Source organism: Copidosoma floridanum, unplaced genomic scaffold (assembly GCF_036245765.1).
Source record: "Copidosoma floridanum isolate Cflo_tuat_1 unplaced genomic scaffold, Cflo_Japanese_pri ptg000006l, whole genome shotgun sequence".
NCBI classification, from domain to species: domain Eukaryota; kingdom Metazoa; phylum Arthropoda; class Insecta; order Hymenoptera; family Encyrtidae; genus Copidosoma; species Copidosoma floridanum.
This window is the reverse complement of record NW_028321883.1, coordinates 11,871,931-11,899,417: the sequence shown is the minus strand read 5'-3', so window position 1 is coordinate 11,899,417 and position 27,487 is coordinate 11,871,931. Positions and strand designations below refer to the sequence as shown.

The window sequence follows — 27,487 nt, the reverse complement described above, 5'->3', positions numbered from 1 at the left end:
TTAAATCGTTGATTTACACTCTAGGGCATAACGCACTCATAGAAGTATTACTTTAAAAGTGTCAAAAGAAAATTGCTATTTTTAATTTATAATAAACTAGGTAGTACCCACGGTTTACCTGCTTTTTAAGAGGGATTTTGTTTAAGATTAGTCTAACAATATGATTATTTTCCAGTCATGCAAATAGTATTGCATTAAGTATGAAATAAAATATCTTGAACGGTTTTATACCGGTTTATTTTAACACTTAATTTAACAAAGCTTTTTTACTTTATTAGATTAGATAAGATAATAAGAATAATGATACTGCAAAACATGTCTACAGACAATGTTTTCTGACTTTTTGTCATGAGCGTGGATGTAAAGGGTCTTGGCTGTTGACACCCACGAGCAGCCCACGTATAATTGCCCGCGAGAGAAGCAGGGGCTACCTAAGTGTGTGCTGGCTACTTTTAGAGTTTAATCCTGGCTTCTATTGATGGTAATGGCAAAGGCCAGCTTCAAAGGGAACTGTAATTTTTTGAATTAGACAAATTTATCGGAATCATGGGTATCCTGGGTATCAAGACCGTCTCATCCTTGGCCTCTTCAGAGGATGATGGCCTGTACAATGTAGCACCTCAGCTTTTTAACGCATAACCTGGTACCATGACACAGTCTAGGCACGTTCTAGTAGTAATTCGTCAATTGTCAATACTGTATCTAATGACATGTAACTACTTATTCCACCCAGAACTTTATCCGTTATGTTGGTGTTGATTTCTCCCACCAATTCATTTTTGGGCGCCAAAATAGTCCTCTTGCACAACCAATTCTGGCCAGGTTTTGTTGTAAGTTCGGAAATATTTTATTAATGAGGACATCTACTAAGCTTACAACATTTCCTAGTCTACTTGTAACAGTTGTTAGGCCATTGACGTCCACCGGAGTTTGCGAAGACTTCAGACTCCTGGTCATTAAAAAGCTGAACTCTCATATTGGTCTTCAGCTGTAATTACTCCACCTTACTTCACAACGGTGACGCCTTGAGGCAGGCGTTAATCTCGTCTGATGCAGTACCACGCTATATAACTGTCAGCGTCTGCCAAAAATCACCTGCGAGCAAAAAGACTACTCGAATCATTAACGTCCCATTGGATGTCTTGCAAGCTGCGATCCAGTGCTTCTACCACTCGCTTGTGTGACATAGTGCATTCGTCCCACACGATCCGTTTGCACCATTGCAGTAGAGTACCTTGACTATTGCTTTTGCTCATGTTGCAAGTGGGCGTTTCTACACTTGCAAGGTTCAGCGGGAATATAAATACTGAATGTGCGATTCTGCCACCACTCAGCAAAGTTGCAGTTATACCTGCAGATGCGACTTCCAGAACAACCTGTCTGGCTTTGCGCTCCTGTGCAAGCTGTAAGTTTAGGAGGTAAGTTTTTCGGGTACCTCCAGGTGCATACAAAAAAAAACAGGCCACCTCCTCCACTGGCTTTGCGGTCAGTAATAAATTAAAAATTTGCCATTGCACCTGTAGTAACACGGGCTTTGTTTGGGAAACATGGGCCCTAAAGCAAAAGTATCCATTTAAATCCATTAGCATTTTGCCAACCATCACAAAAACTTTGTCTTTGATGAGTTTCAGCTCTTCGGTAAAAACTAACTCATCGTAAGCTGAATTAGTCCCTTGGTATAGCGAGCAATATCTTCTAATAAAGCAACCTTATACTTATTCCATAATTGTCTGGGGTTGGAGAGTTTGCAGGTGCTTATCATAATCGAGAAAAGTTCTCGCAGCTTAGTCGGTGACCGGCACAATATGGCGTCCTCCATCGTTACCTCCCAGTGGCCGTCATCTTCTAACAATTCCATCGCCTCACACGCTTTTCTGAAAGTGGCCTTTTCTTATCCATCTACAGTTCTTAGAGCTTGAAAACTGTTAGGGCCTCGTTATCTAATTAGCAACAACCGTACATAATAACACTCAAAATTTATTATATATACGGTGTAAGGTCTGCTCAAAGCATCTGAGAACTTCACTCCAGGCTATCCATCGACAGGTGTTCCCTGCACTCAACGCTTCCACTCCTTTCACGATGCGTTCCACGTATAATACCGTGGCACTTCCGCGTAGAGTAAGGTCTGAGCAAACTCGTCGTCCTGGCATAGGCGGAAATATGCGATAAGAGTGGTAACAGGTTGTATAGCGACTCGGTCTCGCACGTTGGCCGTAGTGAAATACACGCGCTCGCCATTGGGAGGGTTGACAGCAAGGTGGATCACTGTTGGGTGCCTTTCGTGTAATGGTAGCCCAAGTAATCTCCACACAGTTTCGTTACTGCTCGCATATCGGCCTGCCCGAAACATCTGCACTTTGTCCTTTGAGTCAACGACAGCGATACCCTGTTGTCTGACTTTTAAAATAGCCTGGTCACTTCCTTTGTTCATATATTTACAAATATATTTAATCATCTGGACGGAGCTGCAAAACTCTACATTTATGTGGGCGTCAAAAATCTTGCACAGAAGTGGTGAATTAGGAACCACCCAGCTGTTGTCCACAGTTATGTTTTGTCCGGCACCTCTGACGTGACTTTTAACCGTACGTCTATCATCCACGGGCGCTCTAAGCCTGTACAACGGGTAATCATATTCATTGGTGTGCGTATCTTTAATGAGTGATTAAGGATATTTTTAGTGCATTTTTCATTCTTTGTGCAACAGGCCGCACGGTGTAGATCATGCTTCTAGTGACGGTGTCGTATAACTTTTTGTCTTCAATTGTATCGAGAAACTCAGCAGAAACAACTGCATCTATTTGGTTGGGAAGTAATTTTTCTTTAAGCCATAGCAACAAATCGACATGTGGAGGATCGCGTTTCTGCCATTCAATAGAGTACATAAAGCATTGCATCTTACCGTACACCTTGCCCTTGATAAGAAGGGCCACCAATTTTTTGTATGCTGCACAGCAGCAAATTCAAATTATCTTCATGGACTATTATGTAAAATGCGTGAAAGTTCATGCAAAACCTTTTTTTTAATTCAGATGGTTTGAGGAATATTGAAGTAATAACCCTTTTCTTCCTTTCAGTATATTACTAAATACTGCTCAGCATCGTAGTACTGATGGGTATCAGCGATTCTAGTGAGCAAGTCATCGTCCTTGCGCAGGACGATGTCTCTAAAAGCGGTGGTGTCAGCGACTACGACCGTGGCCGCCACCTCAACCGCCATCGGCAAGTTTTGATTTACAATGGCCCGCTCAACACTTTGGATTACTCCACAACGATGGTCTGTCTTCATCTCATCATCCCCCACAAAATATATTTGTAAAAATTTTGGCTGTCCATTAGGTGGAGGCAACAGTGAATCTATTTTGTGGTGTATTTGACCTTACACCGTAAACGTTGAAGAAAATCCAGAAATGATTAGGATTTTGTCCGCACCGAAGAAAACATGCATCATATTTTTTTAACAGTTAAGAAACCATCTAGACTTATCCAATGCACCTGTAAACAATGTTTTTAATGGCTTCACAGGCTCTTCTAAAATAGGAATGGTGACTTTACCCCGCGAGCAACACATTTCCGCCCTTTCCTCATTCCATTCTTAAGCCCCATAATGATCACAAACATTATCCATCTAGCAAATTTTAATGAACATGTCGTCACTATGGTCTAACGTCGCATCATACTGACACGCACAGTTATCAAACATCCTCCACGAGTTTCTTGTAAACGTTTGCCAGCGCACAGCTTGACGCTGAGTGACTACAAGACCGCAAGCATTTGCCTCATCTGCTGTTTCAGACATACGCTAAAAAGCAGTACGCTCAGCATTTTCTTGGCACCGAAAAAAAGCTTCTTAAAGTGTCTCAGGAGCATGTTGAGAGGCTATGTATACAGCATTTTGCTGGCAGCGTTCATCAGCTCGATCTAATGTTTCCCCAGCTCTAAATTCAGCCTGGCAGGCTGATTCCTTACTTTTACGTTAATAAGCAATGTGACGTGGTAGCAAAATCTATCACGTCACTGTGTACCTGTGTTTGGAGCAAGTCATTGGTGGCTACCGAGTCCTATAATGATGTACATGTATTTCAATCTATAATGCTTTGTAACACATTATATTGTATGTGTTCTCGGTCCCGTGGACTACGAGCCAAGGGGAGAGAGAAGGACCGAAAACAAGGAGAGATGTTGAATGTGTGAGAGGTATGGCTCAGTAAGTGTGTGTATAAGACGGAGGAGGGAGAGGAATAAGCTCACGACGCGATGGGGGCAAACCAAGGGCCAGATGGCCGCGACGGGGACTGAGTTTTTGAAATCTCTAACAGTTTACCGGTTTTTAGGAGTGTTAAAGATTTTTAGGATGTCAAGGAAGGAACTCGCGCACCTACGCCAGCAGACCGCTTTGTATAGGCAGTATTGGGCAGAGTAGCATCGAGGACAGACCGTATCGGGATACATAGGGACAGTGACGGGCGAGAGGTGAGAAGAATGTTAGCAGGGATTATAGAGGAGAATAATTAGTGGAGTAAAATTAGGAATTAAAGGAGAGAAACCAGAAACAAAAAAGCGGACCTTGGAGAAGAGCTGTGGAAAAGACAAAGGAGGGTAGCCGCAGAGTGCCCTGTCGACAGCCAACCGTACAGCCAGATCACCGCGACGATCAGGACGAGCTTCAGGTAGCAACAGGTGGTTGCGAGAATAGTGAGAAGGTAGGTGTACTTTACGCTAGGTGGTACACCAAAACCGGCTGCCAACAGCCAGGCCCAAAGACGAGTTCGGTGGAGAGAACGACCAGGAGGTGTTTGAACTAAGACGTTGGCCCCGATATCAGTGTGCCAATATATATATATTGGCATGCAAATTGTAATCAGTATCTTCACGAAATTAGGCACACCATAAATATGGTGACCCAATCTAAAATTAAGGTTTTCCCGGTCTATTTTAATTACGGCTGGCACCCCAGACTGGTGAAAAGTTTCCGGAGAGAGGTTCAGACCACCAAGACTATGAAGAAGATAGGACCTGAGGCTTAGGTGGACAGGATGAAAAGGTTGGATACGTTGCTGACCTAGTAGCTAAGCATATAAATACGGCAAGGGAAACCCAGGTGGAGCGATTTAATAGGAATAAGAAAGACGTAAGTTTTCCGATAGGAACCCTAGTACTGCGAAGGACCCACCCTTTATTCGATGCGTCAAAAAAGTTCTTGGCGAAACATGCACCTAAATTTGAAGGACCCTATGAAATAATTGAGGTTAAGTCGCCGACGGTCTATGTGTTAGGAGAAGGGGATGGGAAAAGTCGCCGTCTCAACAAAGCTCACGTATGGGAACTTAAACGACACGTGCTGAAGAGAGGACAAAAGTAAATTAGGTAGGACAGGGAGAGGATGACTAAGTTTTTATTCATTTTGTTTGTTCAGGTATACAGAGTCTAGTTGAGAGTTAGAAACATCGAAATGGAAGGTAGTCAGCTTTTGTCTTCGAACCGGTCGGAGAATGCCCAAGAGATAGGGCCGGAGAGAGAATTTGAATTTGAATTTGAATTTATTCTGGACTAAGGACTCCAACGGTCCTACATAGTCCTGCACAGTCAGCAGTTTACACAATCATAACAATATTAGTTGTAAATTAATATTCACACAAAGTCAGTACAGTCAAATTATAAAATACATACAAAAATAAGATTAATTAGAATAACGAAAGATAAAATGAATAAAAATAAAAACACAAGAACACAAAGAAAAAAAAAAAATAAAATAAAGTACAAATTTCATGAAATTTCACAAGCACAGTTAACTTGTCCGCTCACTACACTGGACCCGAAGGAGATGGTCCAAGAGTCGCTTCCTGAATCCAGGCCGTCCACAAAAAGAACGAATATCCACCGGAAGACTATTCCAAAGCGTGGCAGCTTTAATACGGAAAGAGCATTTAAAGAACTCCGTCCTAGCCCAGGGTATCTCCAGGTCCAGTGCACAACGTCTCCTAGAGCCCCCAATGGTGCTTTTCCGATAGTGAAACTTATCAAACAGATACTGTGGCTCCTCATGTTGTAGTACGGAGCACAGTAAGCAGATACCAACGTAATCCAAACGAAGACTGTACTTAAGAATGGCAAGTTCAATGTACATCGGACTTATGTGCTCAAACTTTTTAATGCCCGTGGCATATCTGACTGCTGCATTTTTTCTTCTCTGGGCCTTCATTTGCAGTTCTGCAGACATACCAAAAAACAGGCTCCCACAGTACTCATAATACGGGAAGATAAGTGACTTAATAAGCATTAAGCGCGTGCCTCGAGGTATCGAGTCACCACACTTTCGAAGTCGGGAAAGGGTAGCATAGCTCCTCCGCGTTGTTTCAATCAGCTGCGGCGCCCACGTGAGTCTGCTATCCATGATGACACCAAGTATCTTTACTGCGCTGCAGTACTCGAGGAGGGCCGGAGAGAGAAAGAGAGAGAGAGAGAGATAGTATCTGGAATCCGATCCAGAGGGAGAGGGAGTTGAAATCAAATTAGCGGGAAGAAAGAAGAGAGGTAGATTAGAAAAGGTAAAGGAAGAAAAAGACGGGCCAGGAAAAGGAGGGAGAAGGCAGCAAGAAAAAGGAACGAATATATTGGACGAGGAGGCCTATGGACTGGTGGAGTTATTCGACGAAGGGCTGAAAGAGGAGTTGGACTGATTGTTGTGGAAGGTTGGAGGGGTATCCCTCCTAAAGAAAGTTTGGAACAAGCCCCTTCATAATTCGGACGAAGAGGACGATACCGACTCCGATTCTCTCCTCCGTTTTAAATTGTGGCCCTTGGGATTTTCCGTGGGACCCCCTCGGCCCCCCGTCATGGAGAGGCAATTTGAGAGCCTAGTGAGCCAGATGGGATTGTGGAAAACCCACACCACCTCCACTACCACGGTGTCGAAGCCCTCATGTGGTTGGTTGTCTCCACCGGGACTAATGGCAATTACTGGTGGCCCCCAGAGACCTCCAGAAGAACCAGGACGTTGTTTCCGCAGAGTTTTCCCAAGAGCCCCAACCACTCTGCCAAGACCGGTACCGAGGAGAAGGGAACCACTTGGACGTATGTTTCTATCGAACCTCATGGACGATTTCTCACTTAAAGGGTGGAGAGTTGGGACATGTTCTCCTCTGTTCCCCCGAGACCAGAAGCATCTCGAGGATTAAAAGCCATTCTGGAAGAACCCCCGGGGGAAAAGAGACCTACAATCAAGGTGGTCCAAATCTTCCACCCTCCAAATCGAGAGAGGGGTTGGTCGCCTACAAGACCACCAAGGCAGTAAGTACCATATTTGGCAGCCTACTACCTTTTCCGATCGACCCATCCTTAGATCCTCCCCCCTTCCGATGCTTCAACTGTTGGCAGCTGTGCCAAATTTTCATAAAGTGTCTCAGACCATCCGTGACGCATTGTCGGAACTGTGGGCGCCGGGAGGTAGGGATAGAGGATTGACCCCAGTGTGGCTCTGAGAAGAAGCGCCGACGGGGAGAACGGAAGAGGGGAGTAGCGGAATTGTCGGTACACCCTGGCGAGGTCATCAACTTAGTGACCCGCCTAGATCTAACCAAGGAAGGGAAGCCATGACCCCCTTTCACCATACAAAGTACCCTTGCCGATTCCAAGACCGCTGTCAAGAACATCAGACCAAGGAGACGGCAAGGGGAGCAAGGAAGACTGAGAATCCAGCGAGTGATTATGGATCGACCACTGGTACCCCAGACCTCCGAGGTCAGCTGGAGGATTTACGGGCCAAGAAAAGGAAGATGGTGATGTATTACAAGAGGATCGAGGAGGAGTGAGAATAGAGGAAGGCCCATATCCAAAAAGAAGAGCGAAAGAAACAAGACAGACGGCAAGTAGAAATATCGAGGAAACAAAGAGAGGAAGAACTTAGAAAAAAGAAGAAAGAAAAGAAATAGCAAGAGAGAAAGTGAGAGGAAAAACAAAAGAGAAAAAAGGAAGAGCGAGAGAAGAGATGGGTGGAACAACAAAGGAAGAGAAAAGAAGAGGAGCGAGAAAGAGAAAAGAAATAAAGGGAAAGACAAGAGAAGAGACGGATAAAGCCGCGGAGAACGGAAGGAGGACGGGGAAAAGAAAGGAAGGGAACGACAAGAGAGAAGACGGATAAAGCCACAAAGAACGGAAAGAGGAGGCGGAGAATAAAGGAAACGAAAAGGGGAGAAGAAGGGAAAGGGGAAGGGGAGAATCAAGGAATAGAATAGACTGAACTGTGGGATAAAATAATGGTGGACTGAGACCGAAAGAAGAAAAAAGAGATGGAAGCTCAAGAGAACAATAGGAAGAGAGAGAGAGAGAGAGAGAGAAAGAAGAGGAGGAGAGGAAGAAGCACGAGAAGTGGAAGAACGTGGATAGATACCAGAAGGAATTAAGGAGAGGATTGAAGAAAAGTGGCTGGAGAACATCAGGAGGAGAAAGGAAGAGGAGCGAGAGCTTCGTCAAAGAAGGAAGAAAAAGGCGAACGAAGACAGGAGAAAAAGGAAGAGACAAAAACGAAGAAGTCTCGTAGACAGCATAAATCAGAGAAATGTCGTTTATCGGGATCAAAAGGGAGCCCACATATGAGGTATCGGAGCCACCGATCCCGCTCAAGGAGGCATAGCCTTCACTCCCGTAGTGGTCGATCGGAAGCGGCCCTCCGGCTGGTGAAACGCATCGACGACTTGCCATCCATCACCAGGTAACAGGTGTTGGACGGCACCTTCCAGAAGTTGTCCTTACCACCCTAGAGTTGGAAGCCACCAGATCAGTAAAGATGGAGCCAAATAAGGCAGACAGTAGAATAGAATGCAAGGAAGCCGTGGGCAAGAGTCGTGGAAGGAGGGAGTTAAGAAAAGAAAAAGAGAAGATCAAGAGAGAAAGAGAAAAGCAAATGGAAAAAAAAAGATTATCGAAGTCAGAACGGGTAGGGGCCGAAGAAGAGAGAGAGGGATCTTTATTTTTCAGAAACTCAAACAAGGAAGATGCGAGGAAAAAAGGGTAACAATAAAAGTAAACCCTGAGCCAGATTATTAATTATTAATTTCAAAAAACCAAAAGGACCCATGAGATGAGGGACAAGGACTATTAGGGGAGAGACCCGACGTCAGTGCTGTTTCATTAATAACGTTAGGTAGTCGCCAATGATAGACGACTTTAGACATTCTGGGGCATTTCTTGCATAGGAGGGGGGCTTGTGACGTGGTAGCAAAATCTATCACGTAGTGTGTACCTGTGCTTGGAGCAAGTCATCAGTGGCTACCAAGTCCTATAATAACGTACATATATTTCGATCTCTAATGCTTTATAACACATTATATTGTATGTGTTCTCGGTCCCGTGGACTACGAGCCAAGGGGAGAGAGAAGGACCGAAAACAAGGAGAGATGTTGAATGTGTGAGAGGTGTGGCTCAGTGAGTGTGTGTATAAGACGGAGGAGGGAGAGGAATAAGCTCACGACGCGATGGGGGCAAACCAAGGGCCAGATGAGTTTTTAAAATCTCAAACAATTTACCGGTTTTTAGGAGTGTTAGAGATTTTTAGGATGTCAAGGAAGGAACGCGCGCACCTACGCCAGCAGACCGCTTTGTATAGGCAGTATTGGGCAGAGTAGCATCGAGGACAGACCGTATCGGGATACGTAGGAACAGTGACGGGCGAGAGGTGAGAAGAATGTTAGCAGGGATTATAGAGGAGAATAATTAGTGGAGTAAAATTAGGAATTAAAGGAGAGAAACCAGAAACAAAAAAGCGGACCTTGGAGAAGAGCTGTGGAAAAGACAAAGGAGGGTAGCCGCAGAGTGCCCTGTCGACAGCCAACCATATGGCCAGATCACCGCGACGATCAGGACGAGCTTTAGGTAGCAACAGGTGGTTGCGAGAATAGTAAGAAGGTAGGTGTACTGTACACTAGGTGGTACACCAAGACCGGCTGCCAACAGCCAGGCCCAAAGACAAGTTCAGCGGAGAGAACGACCAGGAGGTATTCGAACTAAGACGTTGGCCCCGATATCAGTGTGCCCATATATATATAGAGAGAGTGAATCTACAGAATTTTGAGAGTTGGTGGAGGTGAATAAATAGCGTGGGCGCGCTGTAATGGTTATAGAAGTGATTGTGTTCATCCGTAATTAGTGCCCCCATTTTCCCCTTTCTTATTTCTGTTCTGTTCTGGAATGTTTGGCATTTTGGAGCCAGACACCGGTGGTGGACCTTCTGAAAGGGAGGAATCCAGTGGTAGGAATTTAGTTTGTGACGTACGTGAAAGAGTTTTGTCACAGGATCTGAGCGGAAGTTTATCGGCCAGAAAAATCCTCGCTACAGCAATATCAGTTGATTCTTGCTTTCTAACAATTTGCATAGCTTGAGCTCTTTAAGATCTCCTAGAAAAATTACTTTTTTGTTTGTAGAACATAATATCAATAACAATACCTAACCTAAACCTTAACATAACAACCATTAATAAACAATTCAAATTGTGGTGCATACAAAATATAAACGAAAAACTTACACTATTAATATAAAATATAAGAAAAAATATCAATTTCCTTTAAACCATAGTGATTCGTGTACGTCTGTCTGCAGCGTCTGGCATCATACGTGTCTGCCCGTCCGGGTCCAGGTGAATATAGTCTGTAATGTGACAGGTGGCGGTGTTGCCTGCCCAGTAAAGTGCTACACTGCCATACAGGCTCTATTCGAAAATGATACGTTGGTTAAGTTTTTGGTGGGTACTTACACCCACCCCGGCTTAACCGACCACGTGTTAACACGTGTAAACAAAGATTAATCAGCTGATCATGTTTTGGCGTAATTTGAGCGCTTTCAAGTTCTCTTTAACCACCTAAAAACGTACACTCGCCAAACACGTAGATGCACGTTGCGACTACTATAATCTCGATTCGCCTTTTGCCTGGCGTATCGTAAACGAGCTGCACGCTGTGTTTAATGAGCACAATGAATTATTAAAGTAATTTGAATCACACATGCACAAGCTAGGTAGTGACAATCACGCTATTGTGATAGAACACAAGCTGGCGAGCATATATGTAGATTCAACGCACCTGTTATTGATGACGTTGCTGGAACTATGGTTGGCAACCGTACAGTTACGCGACGAATTGTGACTCAAAAAAGAAATAATGATCTTCAGTTCATCAGCGATACCCACCGTTTATATGATGCTCTCCAATATCCACTAGTTTTCTAGAAGGGACAAGACGGATATTGCGCATCCCGTGACAGGTAATTCATTCATTATGAGGAACATAATTAATATATTATTAAAGAATAATTATTCAATTAATTATTATTACAGGAGCTATAAAGAATAAGACCGTTAGCTCGAAGGACTTTTATTCGTATTGTTTAATAATTACATGTGGACGAGATAATATCATTTTACGATGTCGTGAGCTTTGCCAACAATTTATGGTTGACATGTATGTAAAGATATAGAGTGAACGACTACGATATTAGCGATACGATCAACATAAGCTGCGCGTGGAATAATATATATTCACTTGCGAGATGCTATTGCAAACAACGCTGACACTGCCAAAATTGGTAACTCTGTTATTTTACATCATCGTACATAAGTAGTCCCTGCACGTACAAGGATAAGTGCAGGTTGCTATGACTTTTGTGCGTAAATATAGACGACCGTGTCTTTTCATTACTTTAACATGTAATCCAAAAAGGCAGGAAATTACATCGTTGGTATTACCAGGACAAAATTTAATACATCGTCATGACATTATAGCACGTGTGCTTAAACAAAAATAAAGTCATTAATCAGCTTTATTACAAAATTACATGTATTTCGCTCCATACGTTGTTGGATATATTCAGTTGAGTAGCTAAAGCGTGGATTAGCTCATGCGCATATTTTAATTTGGTTCGTCGACAAAATACGTGCTGAAGACATCGATAGTTTAATTTGTGCAGAGATTATAGAACTGTCTACTGATCAATTACTAATTGATATTGTTACTATAAACATAGTTCATGGTCCGTTCAAAAATCTGAATCGTTTATTACCTTGCATGGTAGATAGAAAATGTACAAAGCGTCTTCCTAAAGATTTCACTAACGGTACAGTCACACACGTTGAGGAATATCCAATATATCAACGATGAAGTACCGAAAATGGCGGACAGTCGTTTATTAATACTATCAGTAATGCAAATATTGGTATTGACAATCGTTGGGGGGTATCATATTCACCTATGCTGAGTAAAACATTCAATGCTCGTAATAATGTTGAGTCATGCCGTTTGGTGAAGAGTATCAAATATATTTGCAAGTATGTGAATAAAGGAAGTGATGTAGCTGTATTGAGAATTGAAAATACTAATGTAAATGCTCCTCCGTTGAATAAAAATGATGAAAATTACGAATTACCAAATTGGCCGGTATATACGTTCCAATGAAGCTATCTGGCGTACTTCCAGTTTTCCAATTCATGAACAGGATCCAGCAGTTATCCATTTAACTCTTCATCTTAAAAACTGCCAGCACGTACATTTTACGACCCGATCGGAAATTCTTACTAGGCTGCCTAGTTGGCAAGGTAGGGCCTAGGTAAGCATGAAAGGGGAAGTGAGGCTCGCACTAGCTAGTGCCTAGCTAGGTTATTTATGTACAGATATATTATCCTCTTCCTACCGCTTACACACACATAAGTATGAAAGTATGTATAATATGTGTATATGTACACATGTGTATAGATATGCATATGCGTACGTTGATGCGTTCTGCTGTACTGCATTTTTTGAGTTCAGTACTCATTTTCTCATGTATTCTAAAATCGGTATTTTTATTAATACATGTAATATAACCTTCCTGCATTATGTTCAGCTGAAAATAGCTGAACTAGTTAGTTGAAGGATTGTTGAGAAATTATTGCAAGCACTCTTTATAATTTACAAAAAAAAGGATCCATTAGTACAAAATTTCAGATTTTTTTATTTCCATACATAAGAGCAAGTTGCTGTCAGCAACACTCCAAAAGAGAAACATGTTACATCTGAAGAAGATGTTTCAAGTAGTCTTGAAACTATCTTTTTTTATTTTAATAATTGGACAAGTAAAAGAGCATCCAGAGTAAACAAAAAATAAACTCCTTGAACTAATATTTAATGTGCAGTTCTAATGTATAATACTTATTATAATTTTATACACTATGTGTACTTAACCGTACATTAGTTGTAAAAAAATTAATTTTTATTTTTATAAGGTGCTGAATTTATTAATTTTTCATGACAAAAGTTTTAGCTATATGTATTTTATAACACTAAGTCATTTTTGCTCTGATAAAATAATTTCCTAATATAAAAAATGACCTAACGAGGGTACCTACATAGGGCCTACCTAGCGCCCCGTTACACGGCGCCATCTAACACTGTACATTGGTCTCGCTAGTACCTCGCTAGATTAACTAGGCTGCCTATAAGGTAGGGCCTACCTATCGCCAACTTACGATTTACGATCGGGAAACGATGCAGTGCATGATCGTGCCATAAATCTACCAAAAACCACGCTCACCAATATTTTTGAACTGTGCAATTGTGCGGATGCTTCTGGTGCCTTTGCACAAACACTGTTCTATTATGAAGTCCCTCAATATTGTAGGTGGGCTCAATCAAAAAAAATGGATGACCAGCAAGCAAAGGACACTAGTTGATACGTGCCCCAGTTTATTAAAATTAAATAATTTGGGTCATGTATACTGTTATGTAACAAGCTTTAGGGATTCTCGTGTAGATGGGGAGGAAGTAATTCCGATTTATTGAAGTTATACTTCTATAGGCGCGTTCTGCCCTACGGATCAAATCAACCGTTTCGAATTGGTGACCTTGAGAAAAAGTGTAACGGAAGTAGATTTTGCTTGATTCTCCCCCTTCACCCCGCCCCTCTTGACGTACTTCCAATCTCTCTACACTACCCAACATCTAACATCATTTTTGCACCACACTACACAACATCATCTCACCGTACCACACCACATATTTTGAATTTTACTATTTTTCTTCTTTCAACCAATTTCTATAAAAAAAAAAACCAGTTTTCACAGAGATTTGAACTCCATCGATGGCCCAGTCGAAGAAAAGCTCAGCTCATATTTCTCAATGTTATTCTAAAAGGCAAAATCTGAGCTAAGCTTTTCTTCGTCTGGGCCGTCGTACTGTCCTTTTGCATACTGAGCAAACCCTTTACCCTTTCTGCTATGAGCAAGCCCAACATAAGGAAACCGATTACTTCACTTTCTCTTACAGATCGTAACTTATTTTCAATGTAAATTTTCATTTAATGTGGATTCATTCATTTGGTTTCATTTTACATTACATAAACAAGTTATTTAATGAAATATATTTTTTTGGTACATGACTTTTTCAAAAAGTAGCACTCATTTATTTATCATTAATTTTTAACTTTCAAAATAAATAAATTATTGTTGATACAATTTTTTCACATTTATGAAAAGAACTTTAATAAATGAAAAAAAAAATTTCCGTACTGTATAAATACAATAATTTATTTTTACCGCGTTTTCTTCTTTCACGATTTTTCTTAGGTAATTGAGAACAAAATTCAGAGAGGTGAGAGGAGCGCAAACATATGCTGCAACGCTGGGAATTATTTTTCTCATAAGAATGAACTTACATACACGCTTTTACGCATACTTGGCCCCTTTTTTTTGTGTTAATGAAAAAAAAAAAAAAAAAAATTATAGATCTATTTTAAAATGAAACAGGTTTATCTAATAGTAATCTTTCTTACAAACAAAAAATAAGAGCTTTATATAGATCTTGTAAATCTAATTTGAAGTGATTTTTCCATAAGATTACATTTTAAATTGATAATATTTTAAATTAAACATGTGAAAAAAGGTATGGTTAAATGATTTGCTATTTCATTTGGGTGTTTCTTATTTTCTTAGGAAGTTGTTTTGAAATCATTGGAAGATTCGATAAAAAACACAGTCTTGTACTCACCAGCTGCTATATTGTTTATATTGTATTGTACCATAAGGTATGGTTTATAATTTTTCTCTTATTAGATGTTAAAATATCTTATAAAACCTCACTTAAATAATGTAGGTATACTCATTCCAACAATAGTTGCACCACCTTTGTACATAACATTGTTTAATGCGAGGTATACTTATATTTATGATTATAGTGTTTGCCATATTATTTTATAGAAGTATCACTTCTTACTTGGGTACTCAAGTACCCACTATCTACTGGTTGATAACTCTGTAGCTGAAATACATGAAAGTTATTCAATTCGCAAAAAAATGAACGTTTTTAATTGTTAAATAATATAAATATAAATATAAATAATGTATCTAGATGATTTTCGTTCATAAGCAATCTTAACCTCATATGACATTGCAAGTGAAACAAAGTCATTTAATAAAATGTTTTTTCATTAACCATAAGTGATTGTGATATAAATATTTGTTAACTTTTGATTAATACTTAATAACTATTATTAATGTACTTTTTTTTTAAATAAATATTTATTAAATGTTGAGAAATATGATTGTCTTTAAATAAATTATTAATAGTTAATAAATCCCTTTCTCAGTTGATTAGTGAAAAACGGTGATTTTATATTGTGTTCAGTTGCTTATTACTTAACTTACTTTTTACAATAATAAAACGCGTATATGTATTGTATAAATTTCCAGTAAACAAAAGTGGTTTATCTGCGAATAGTTCTTATGAAATTAGTACTTGTTTGATATAAACTTCTTATTAAATACATTAATTTGTTAATAATTTTAAGTAGTCCCTGAACTTTCTAAGTGATAAATTTTTTGAAACTAGACTACAAGTTTTAATTAACATTAGATTTTGAAGGGAAAAACATGTGAAAAAACCCTTTTGATTGCTTGATAAATTACAAATTAAAGAAAAGAGAACGATGTAAATAATGCATTATTTTGCCCAAAATCATATGAAAAATGAATAAACAATTAACGGTATATGCAATGAAACATGTAAACGCGATTACAACGCATTGAATTGAACAGCTGAACAATAAATACCATGGATTTTAGCTGCATACGCGCAGGCCTGTATTCAGTAGCGTAGACTGTTGTCCAATAACAACTGCGGAATTGACCCTGATGGGCTTGTGTTGATCAAAGTGACTGATGTCCTTATGCAGAATGTGTAGGCTGAATGCTTCAATTGCGTATACTGTTGTCCACTAACAATTGCATAATTGACCCTCATGGGCTTGAAATGAAATGAGGGACTGTGGTCCTTTCACCAGTTATTTATAATTACAAAGAAAATATATTAACTTGATGCATAATCGAATATTGAACACCTGTATTAGTTTATGCCCGGATAAGTTATCTCGTGTGTGTAAAAAAAAGTCAACGGTGGTGATTGCATGAAAACACACGCCGATGCACGTGCACTTGTTTTAACAAAGGCGTTCGCGGAATTGTTTGCGCTTCTGCGTTCGGTAAACAAGAAGGACTCGTGTGTCCTAATATATAGTTATATATGACGTCGTTGCAGCACACACCATGTTGACAAATAAAACGTTTTTCTATGAATTTAACTAAATTAAATCTAACGTTATTGCACGATTCAATTTCCAATCGCGGACCATAAAGCACATTGCACTATAGTTAATCGCTGCACGAAATTAATCGGGATGAATATTATTCATACATTTACAATCGCAAACGGCTCTCGCACTTGAAATGAAGTTTCGATGCACTAATGACAATAGCTTTAGTTTCGCACGATTAACTTATGAAACGCGTCTTGATCAAGAACTTCAAAGAGACACCGAAATTCTTGTAATTGCATGCAATAATAGTTGTTAAAACTTATCAAATCGAGTGTGACACGTGACGCACTAATCCTTGAACACAAAACACATAATGCTCCTAAATAAGTACTTAGAATGAAATTAACGCACAAATCCGAAGATAAGCTTTTACGCATACTTGGCCCCTTTTTTTTGTGTTAATGGAAAAAAAAAAAAAAAAAAATTATAGATCTATTTTAAAATGAAACAGGTTTATCTAACAGTAATCTTTCTTACAAACAAAAAATGAGAGCTTTATATAGATCTTGTAAATCTAATTTGAAGTGATTTTTCCATAAGATTACATTTTAAATTGATAATATTTTAAATTAAACATGTGAAAAAAGGTATGGTTGAAAGATTTGCTATTTCATTTGGGTGTTTCTTATTTTCTTAGGAAGTTGTTTTGAAATCATTGGAAGATTCGATAAAAAACACAGTCTTGTACTCACCAGCTGCTATATTGTTTATATTGTATTGTACCATAAGGTATGGTTTATAATTTTTCTCTTATTAGATGTTAAAATATCTTATAAAACCTCACTTAAATAATGTAGGTATACTCATTCCAACAATAGTTGCACCACCTTTGTACATAACATTGTTTAATGCGAGGTATACTTATATTTATGATTATAGTGTTTGCCATATTATTTTATAGAAGTATCACTTCTTACTTGGGTACTCAAGTACCCACTATCTACTGGTTAAATAAATGGATTAAAGAGTCCGGAATATTGTAGGGAAATGCTTCGCCAAAAAGGCAGAATAGGGGTTTAAACCTGTCAACTAAGGATTTACGAAACTTTACGATGACCGTTCAGCCACGACCGCCACCAAGAGCGACTGTATTCATTGCACTTCTTAGAGGCTCTATAGTATGGTGTTGTCCATTTAAAAAATTATCTGCTTTAATATTTTGATTTCAGAACTTTGCAAAGCTTAGGATTTATTAAAATACAAAAATATTATGTATTTAACTAAAAAATAATTAAGTCATTCAGTTTCAATGTTTGTTGACTAAGTAATCATTTTTCTTATTTAATTGATTACACATGTATAGACTGTATATTATACATGTTGTTACAAAGATGCACAGGTATGTTTACTTCCTGAATAATCATTACTCTGAAAAGTCAACGAAAGGTGATATCGTTAAACATGTTTTCTACAAAACTTAAAAAAAATAAGAAATATTTTAATATATAAAATACTTATTTAGTAATAATATGATATACTTAATTTTTAGAAGCTGTGTTGGATCAGTGGTTAGCGTACTTAACACTGATACACCTTTTTAGGGGATGTGGTTTCAATTACTGGTAAATGAAGATTTTTTTAAAAATTCTGTTTTCATTAAAAAAATTTTTTTTTCAACCCCATCTGTTTTAAGTGGGTTTTTTCGTAGATTTCTTTTGGTTTGGTTTCAGGATTTTTTTTTTTACTTGACAGATCTTAAGGCCAGAGTAAATGTAAAAAAGTCATGGCTTTAAGTGGAGATTAGCGTATCCAATGCAAGGTGCTGGGCAGAGAGCACAAACCTTACCGACAGGGAGTAATATCTGAAACATGGAGTCTTCTCCTGGGAAAAGCTACGTAGTGAGTATTTAACAGAAGAATATAAAAAAATATTTCGTTAAATGTTATTACAGTAAAAACTGTTATGCCAAGTTTTGGCAATAAACTTCATTAATTTAAAGATACGTTGATTTAAAGTTATAAAATTATATTATTTGTGATGTGCAATAGTTAAGATAAACACGAAGAATTGATAGAAAGTTAAAAAATAAAACGAATATTTTTCTAATATTAACTATTTGTTTTGTCAATTTCTCTAAGAGTACGTCAAAACACAAACTTACGACACTATATGTAATGAATAATCCTAGTAAACTGTTGAGACGCCGCAAATTTATTATGAAAGATATTTACAGCATTATCTTTTTTTTTTTAATTCCAACATATTTTAGTGAAAAATGTCATTTATTGATTTCCAATGCAATGAACAACTGGTGTGCTTGGCAACATCAAATTGTTGATCAATAAAAGATAATAATCGGGATCATTAGTATTTTATTGAGTGCAGGAAATCGCTCATTCTAGCAGTATTAACGATTAAATATCTAGTTTATGAAACTAGAAGGCACAAGGCTTATGTTTTCATAGATATAGATGTATAAGTCACTGCTGTTTATAATTTCATTTGTTACCGTTTCTTGCGCACAGTATAGAAAAATTTTATTTTTTAGTATTCGTACTTTTTTTTTAGAAGAGGGATTTAAATAATACTGGAAAGAGGAGGAATAAGTATAATCAGGAAACTATTATCAGATAGAACTACTCACTAAGGGCACCAATTTAATTGGAGCGGTCCCAGTCTTCCTCATCATCGAAAGAAACTGCATTTTGTGTTGCTATAGGTGCAAATCCTCCCACTCGGTAGTCCACTCCTTCAGAGTCGAAGTCTGCTTCGTCTGCAGAGTCCGATTCACTTTCTTCTATGTCGCGTCCCCTTTCTTAAAATCAAAGAAAAAAAAGTATTATATATAATAATGACATATAAAAACATACATGTATAAATTTGTACATAATGATGTAAAAACTATGATTCTGAAGAAAACATATTGAAATTTTTGTGAACATAAATAACGTAAGAACTAAATTGTTAACAATTTACAAAATAAAGCTTCTTCTTTCAACTATACGAATTAAGTTCTGCAAGAGTGTAATGAGGCAAGTTTGTAAAGCAGATAAAGGTTTGTGCAACTACTTCTCTATTTGATCGAAAATTGCACTCTTCGGTTTCAAAGTAATAAGAGAAACATTTTTTTTATCGATTTTGTTTTTTTTAATTTTCCTTTAAGTATTTCGAAGCCATTTCGACAAATAGTACGTTTAACGACTCTACATTGCTGTGTTTTTGTGCATGGTACATGCTGTGATCATTGGCACGTTGAAAAACTGCCTTAGCTTTATTGAAAAACAATCACAGAGAACTCAGAAATCAACACTAATTAGTTGCCATTAAATTACCTACCCGGTACAATGCTTTTCATGTGTGACCATTACTTTTAAGTGACATTGATTCATGAATTATCTAATTGTTTTCGTTTTTAAATTATAGTTGACCAGCCAGCCATTGATATTATTCCTATCTGTAAATACTTAGTTTAAAATATTCAAGAATGATATATATATATTATATATATGATAAATATATCTATATATATATATATTTACACCTATATTATATATGTATCAATCTATTTATATATCTGTTTACAACTGCTACAAATGTTTTTTTCTTAATTTAATATTAAATAATTACCTTCATATAAAAGGAATTGAGCCGGTTTTGCTCGCTTGGGGGCTCCATTAAAGATTTGAGGTGGCTCACTGAGAGTCACCTCTTTATCCTCTACTTCTATGGCTAAACAACCATAAAAAAACATCAACTGGATTAGTCATAAAATATAAAACAAAATAAAATTTACTAGCCTACTGCAGCGATGTAAGGTAAATTTGTTATCCTTCAACTTGCAGTCCAATAATATTTCCATTAAAAATGTCAAATTATACTGTAGAAATGAAAGCTCATATGTAAATTGTTTGGTTTTCTTATGTCAGTGATATTGTATATATAAATTTATTCGTTTTTTCAGATTAAAGCGTGTAAGCTAACGTTTTAAATGTAAACAATATAGTTCGATTCTCAATTGATGCTATCTATAGCTGTAAAAATTTTGTAAATTCTATGGGTTCATCAAATTCAAAAGCGTATTGCGTTGACATTATTTCTGTTTTCTATTACGGTAGTAGTGTAGAACGGTTTTTATTGTAGTTGCCTATGAAAAATGGAAGGATTTTTAAAACTATTGTGACAATTTTTTTCAATGTTTTAGCAATATTCCTTAAAAACACGATCACTTAAGAAATGTAATTGTTATACAAAAAGGGTGGCGTCACAAGTACCGAACCGCAGGAGGGAGTACTTTCAAATTTAATAAATATGTATAAATTAACAGAGAAAGCAATAGTTTGTGGATGTTCAAGTGAGAGGCTGCAAGTATCTGATATATTGGGACAGTGAGAAAATTAAATTTCAACACAAAATCAAATAATTTTTCTGTAAAAATGTTTTCTAATGTTTGTTTCAGAAAATAACTAGTTCTTGTACTGTGGCTAAAAAGATAATGTATTGTGACAAGCACATTTACATAATGCTCAAAGAAAATGAAAAATTTTATAGGACTTTCAGATACATGCACACACATGTAAGTAGTTATGTTTGGTAAATCTTTTTTCCACCAGTGATTTTAAATTTTTAGATTATACTTATGGTTTTTTTTAAGAAAAAAAAGGAAAATATATCCTTTACATTTCCAATGATTTGGCAGAATTGTATTTTTTTTTTTCAAAGTTTTTCTTCTTCAATGTATAAAGAAACTAGCGCCCCCCCCCCCCCGCCGTGATGATACGTTAAACTGGGTTTGACTTTGCCTCATTCCCGGTTGCGTACTTCTGGTTTCCTCTACACCACACAACGCCACCACACCACACCACATAAATTAAATTAATTTGTTTGCTTTAACCAATTTAAAAAAAAAAAAATTTTTAAATAATTAAAACGAAACAAAATCAGTTTCTTCAGAGATTTAAAATCCTGACATCTTTCCACACTGGCCACGATCCTTACCCACTCCAATATGAGCGGTCCCGATAAAGTATCTTTGATTACTCCATCTCATCATACAGTTTTATACTTACTTTTTACGTAAATTTTAATTTAATATATCTGGATCCATTTGGTTTGATTGTAAATAAAGTTAATTTATAATTTATTCAATAAAATAACTTTTTTTATTAAATGTTTTCTTAGAAATCTTGGCAATTAGTAAACTCTAGCAGAGCAGCTTTTCAATGAAATATTAAATAGTTATTTTGATGTTACTAACTTGTGACTTTAACTAGAAATAAATAAATATTCATACAATTTTTATAGTTTTCTAAAACTCTGAAAAGTTGAAAAATTTTTTTTGCACTGTACTAATACAATTATTGACGCTTATTGTGTTTTATTCTTTTACAATTTTTTTATTTGTGATTTAAATGTTTTTTGACTTGTATGGACTCACATACATTATTTTACGAATACTGGCTTTCCTCCTTTTAAATTTATTTAAAAACCAACTTGTTGATTCATTTGAAAATTTAATTAGTTTACCTAAAAGTAATTCTTCGTACCCAAAAAATTGGGAGATGTTTAAAGATCAAATAACTGCAGTTTTTCGCGATTTTTTCATAAAATTACATGTTAGATTGCAATTTTTCAAAATTGAACATGTATCAAATAATGGAATTAATTTTTAATATACGTTTGACATTTGAATAATATCCATCAAAGAACCTACGTGTGATTGACGTCCTGAAAGGACATTCACCGGCATGTAATATCCTATTGAAGAAAGCGATACTACAGGATGGTTTTCTTAATTTTCTAGATAAATACAGTTATACTTAGGGAAATAAATACGCAGTAGAAATAAGTGTGGGAGTATACGTCATAGACGTGAGCGTGACGTTACAGATGTAATCCGTAACCTTAGGTGGGAAGTCTTTTTTAAACCATTGGGAGATTCAATGAGAGCATAGTCTAGTACTGGCCAACCTATATACTACTTTTATCAAATTATGGTATAATATACAACTTATAATTGTTAACCTATTAAATATTATTTAAAACATACCAAATCAACGTAGGTATACTCATTTCCACGAAAATGGCACCACCTTCGTACACAATATTTTTTTATAGAAGGTAGCAATATACTCAAAAAAACATTGTTTGCTGTATAATTTTATAAATGTATAACTTCAGACTTGAGTACCTAAGCACCTACTGTTCACTGTTTTTTTCCATAATTTTCCTGCTTCATTTATAAAGGCATATCGAAAATATCGAGGTTTGATGTTTTGTTTCTACAAAACTCAGTGCCTCTCTTTTTGTGTGCCACAATGTTGTTAATTCCAGTGTGATCTTCGTATAACTTAATATTTTTGCTCTACCTTGCTTTTTTTTTTTGAGAGTGCGGCGTATTGTTCGATATTTCGGTGTTATGTCACGTTAAAAAAATCGTTTGAAGAAATTCGGTGGGTAAATAAATTATCAATAAAAATTGAATGAAAATTTGTTTATAAATAAATAAAGTCACAACAATAACACTGTTAAAATTTGAAGGACCGAAGGTTCCTAGGAGGCAAGTTGTTCATATTCATATTCAGCTAGTTTTGACGTGTAGGCTTATGGGCTGTTGTCTTTTTAAGCGATTGTATTGCATTAACCTTGCTTATTAACAATGAACTGTAGATGAAAATTTTATCAATATTGAAAAAATATCCAATGATCGTATTTTGTTTTATTGTAAATTTTGAGGGTACAAGTGAAAGGAAAAATTAATTAATAAACAAGGTCAAAACTCCATAAGGTTATGTTGTCACAGGAAAGTGAGAAAGACAGATAACATACCAAACTTTAGTGAGCGTTTTATACGCTATAGTGAAGAATTTAAACTCTTTAATTAATACTTTTGTCTGCATCAATCTGCCGTACCCCTAAGAAAAGTATCTACGTGGGATCATATGTGTGTTCCTCTGTCGGACCCACGTGAATTTCTACCCACGTTGGTTTCCACGTAGGATTTTACGTGGTAACCTTCGAAGATTATGTTTGTTACCTTGAAAAAAAAATTCAAATAGAAAATATACATTACATCTTATAAGACAAATAGTTTCGAAGTTAGCCTTATGTTCGTTATCTGAATGGCTAGATATAATCATGTGACCTTCATTGAAACAAACGGATGGACCTTAGAAACTATGACCTAATGAATAAAGACTAGACAATAATTATTTTCGAAATAAAAAGTAGAATCAAATATGACTATGCAATTGATGCTTATTTATGGTTTCAAATAGAACTAATAGTAAATATGACTGGTGGTAATAATATTGTTATAAAGTAGGTATAAAAAGTTATTAAAAAAAAAAAAAACATTTAAAAGCAGATGTAATTAATTAAGTAGGTTCAATATAATATCTCAGAGGGGCGGCAAAGTAGGGTCCGGGGTTTGAGAAACTCATGGCATTACCAACAGAACGTTCAAAAGCTTATTTTTATGGCATGCATGCATCGAACGTTTTTTTAAAATATTGTTTTCTATAAAATGTAAAGAGTTTTTTCATTTACACAATTTAGTACTGGCCATTTGTCTCAAATATTTGTTAACTAATCTTTTAGTAACTCTTATGTTTAGTCAAAGTTGATATCAAAACTGTTGTACTGTACACAAATCCTTAATGTTTTTAATCACGAATAAGTTCTGTAAAGAGGTAAATCTGGCTTCCAGGCTCATGCTGCTCTCGCTAACGTAACGAGTATGACATCACACTGGCAAAGGCTTACCTTCTCGTAATTGTTTTCTGTTTTGCCTCCCGGGGAAAAGGAAAAGAGGACGATGCGACGCGGGGTACAGCAGCAACAGCGGCGAAGGAATACGATTGAGCGTGTACAGTACTGTTCGGGTCACGGCGGTGGCCCTTGGGTATAAGAGAGAGAGAGAGAAAGAGAGAGAGAGAGAGAGAGAGAGAAAAGGCGCCGAGATGTACGCGCGGGACGGGCTGGCTCATAAAGCATAATTACAATCAAAAGCATGAAATTGAATGAGAGTACATAGGTTATCGAACAAGCATAACCCGTGTATACAAGAGCAATCACAGATCACCATAGAAAACAAGTCATCCATTTACACAAATAAGAATTAACCTACAATTTACTTGATACATTCGGTCTTAATACATAAGTATGAGCAAAGGTTAAGTCCCTAGTTATCTGGACGTGACGAAAGCAGATACCTGTGCAAAGTCACTTTAAATGACGCAACGTTATCTTTTAAGCGTATAGGAGTTGGAATGTTTTTCCAAAATCTCATAGACTTTTGGGAAAATGAAGAAGCATATGACGAAAGGACCGTGGGCGCTATAATTAGGCCAGTCTGCACTCAACGTGCCGACCGGCGAAGCTCATCAGAAATTTTTAGAAATAAGTTGTACAGGTATCGAGGTATCTGCGTAGATAAAATCTTGTACCTCGCTACTCCAAGAAAATAGTCCTGCCTTTTACTCGGGCGGAAAAAACCCAACCGTGTGTAATAAGGCGACATGGCTGCATTAAGAGGAAAGTTAAAGATATATTACCACACCGTATTGCACAGGCGATCCAACTTGATGGGAAGATAACCAGAAAGACCCATGTACACCAAACACGCATAATCGAAGTGTGGCCTAATAAGAGACGACGCCAGCATCGATTTAATTCGGACAGACAGGAAATGATCGTTATACAGCAACATGTACAAACTATCATGAACTTGAGCGCAGATAGCAGAGATATGAGCATTCCAAGATAAGTCGTTTGAGATCAACACGCCAAGGTCCTTAACCCTGCCAAGCAGTGGGGTTACACCTCCATCGACCAATACAGGGGGCAAAAGTGACTCATCCAAGCGTATCAGCTGCTGGCATGTACCGATAAAAATCGCCAAAATCTTACCATGGTGCAGTGCCAGATCGTGAACCAGGACACGATACGCGCAATATCTTCATTAAACACACCAATCGTCTGAGGAAAATTCAAGGGTTTGCACTTTATGTAAATTTGCAAATCGTCAGCAAAGAGCAAACCCGTACTATGGCAGAGAACGGAAAGTATTGATTTCATAAAAAATAAAAATATAACTAGGCCCAGGGATGTGTCCTTAGGCACCCCAGAGCTGATCGGCATGAAAAACGTGTGACCTCTATCAGGCTTCAGCACCGCCTGAGAGCGACCCGTTAGGTACGAATGAAACCATTTAAGAGTATCTGCCGAGAACCCCATGCAACCCATTTTCTGCAGAAGTAGCTTATGGCTGATAAAGTCAAAAGCCTTTCGGAAATCGAACAGGACCAAAAGGGTGACCTTGCCATGTTCTATACCCAGGCAAATATCCCCTGTGATCTTTAGCATTGCCACACGTTCGCAATTTTTTGTATAAATATCGTAAATCTTGAGATTGGATAAAGATATTTCAATAATTTTTTTTATCTTACAGATAATTGGACTAGGTATTTAGGAAAACTATAGGCAATCACGTAATACTGTTATAAACAATTTGAATTTATTATAAACATGCGAAAAACTATTACAAAAAAATTAAATTCCTTAAAAAATAACTGTTTTCTGAAAAATTTCGTTGAAATTTACCGCAGCAGGGTTTATGGGGTCACTGACCTTTATTCTGCGGTAAGTTTTTGTGAATTTAAAATGGCTGATCTAATATGGTGGCAAAAAATTAGAAATATTATAAATATTTGGATTTAATTGTTGAAGTTGTTATTGTAGAATTTTCGCAATCCCTGATTACGAATCTTAGGTAAGTTTTTTTGTAATTCTAAAATGGCTGATCCAATATGGTGGCAAAAAACCAGGAATATTATAAAAATTTAAATTTAATTGTTAGAGTTGTTATTGTTAGGTTTTTAGGGTCTCCGTATATGAACTTGGGGTTAGGTTTTTTGTAAATTCAAAGTGGCCGATCCAATATGGTAGACAAATATCGGAAATGTTATCTAATTGTAGGATTTTTTATTGTTTGTGATACTTTTACCAAAATTAAGATAAGACTAGTAACGAAAAAAATGGTTAATTTAATTTGGCCGACAAAATTATGCATTTTTCTGTATTGAAATAAATTAATTTTTTTATTAATAAACGTACGTGATAAGTTATATTTACATGCTATAATCTTCTTCATAGGTATGTACGTATGGTCTAAGCTAGGGCTTGCGTAACATATGTTGTATGCAGGAAATTCAAAATGTCCAATCCAATATGGCGGACGAAAATGTCTACATAAAATGTCCAAATAAATAATTGGTTTGTAACAACAATCAAAGTTTCTTTTTCAATTGCTTATAGCGAATTTGAGGTCTGATCTATGTGTTACTATATATACGATTTATTATGGCCAAAACAATCGTAACATTGTTTGAATTTTAATACAAAATTTCAGGATAAAGAAATGGAAGAATTACAGATTGCTAGCAAACTTTTATCTATGTGAATTTAGATAAGAACTCAGGGTGGGATATTCAATAACTTCAATTAATAACTGCTTTTCTTATTTTGCAGGCAAAATCAACACATCTAAATTAATGATAGAACATCAGTAAATTGACTTATTTTTCTTACTTTGATTACAGATGTAACATTCATTTTTAAAATTAAGTGTTGCATGACCATGAAAATCTACTAACTACTATATTATCATGTATAACATACGAATAATAGCATGAAGAGGAGTTTTAGAAATGATGAGAGCTTCTTAATAATTTTTTAAAATTTTGCTTGAGGCTAATAATAAGGTAATAGATTAAAAATCTTATAAACAGAATACATAATCGCTGTAATCGAGTTTATTATATATTTTTTAATAAGTGTTTTAAACATGAGAAAAAAGTGAGTTATATATAATCTTTAAAAACATTCAATAATCTCTTTCAGGTTCACTCTGTGAATCGGTGATATCATCACTATAT

General features: G+C 36.9%; 1 protein-coding gene across 1 annotated transcript; it reads right to left on the bottom strand.

The window, feature by feature from the left end:
- Nucleotides 1-5,791: 5,791 nt before the first annotated feature.
- LOC149375524 (uncharacterized) lies at nt 5,792-6,397 on the bottom strand. Its single transcript, XM_089598715.1, has one exon. It carries the CDS (start codon nt 6,395-6,397, stop codon nt 5,792-5,794), a length of 606 nt encoding a protein of 201 aa, XP_089454841.1.
- Between the last annotated feature and the right edge of the window lie 21,090 nt (nt 6,398-27,487).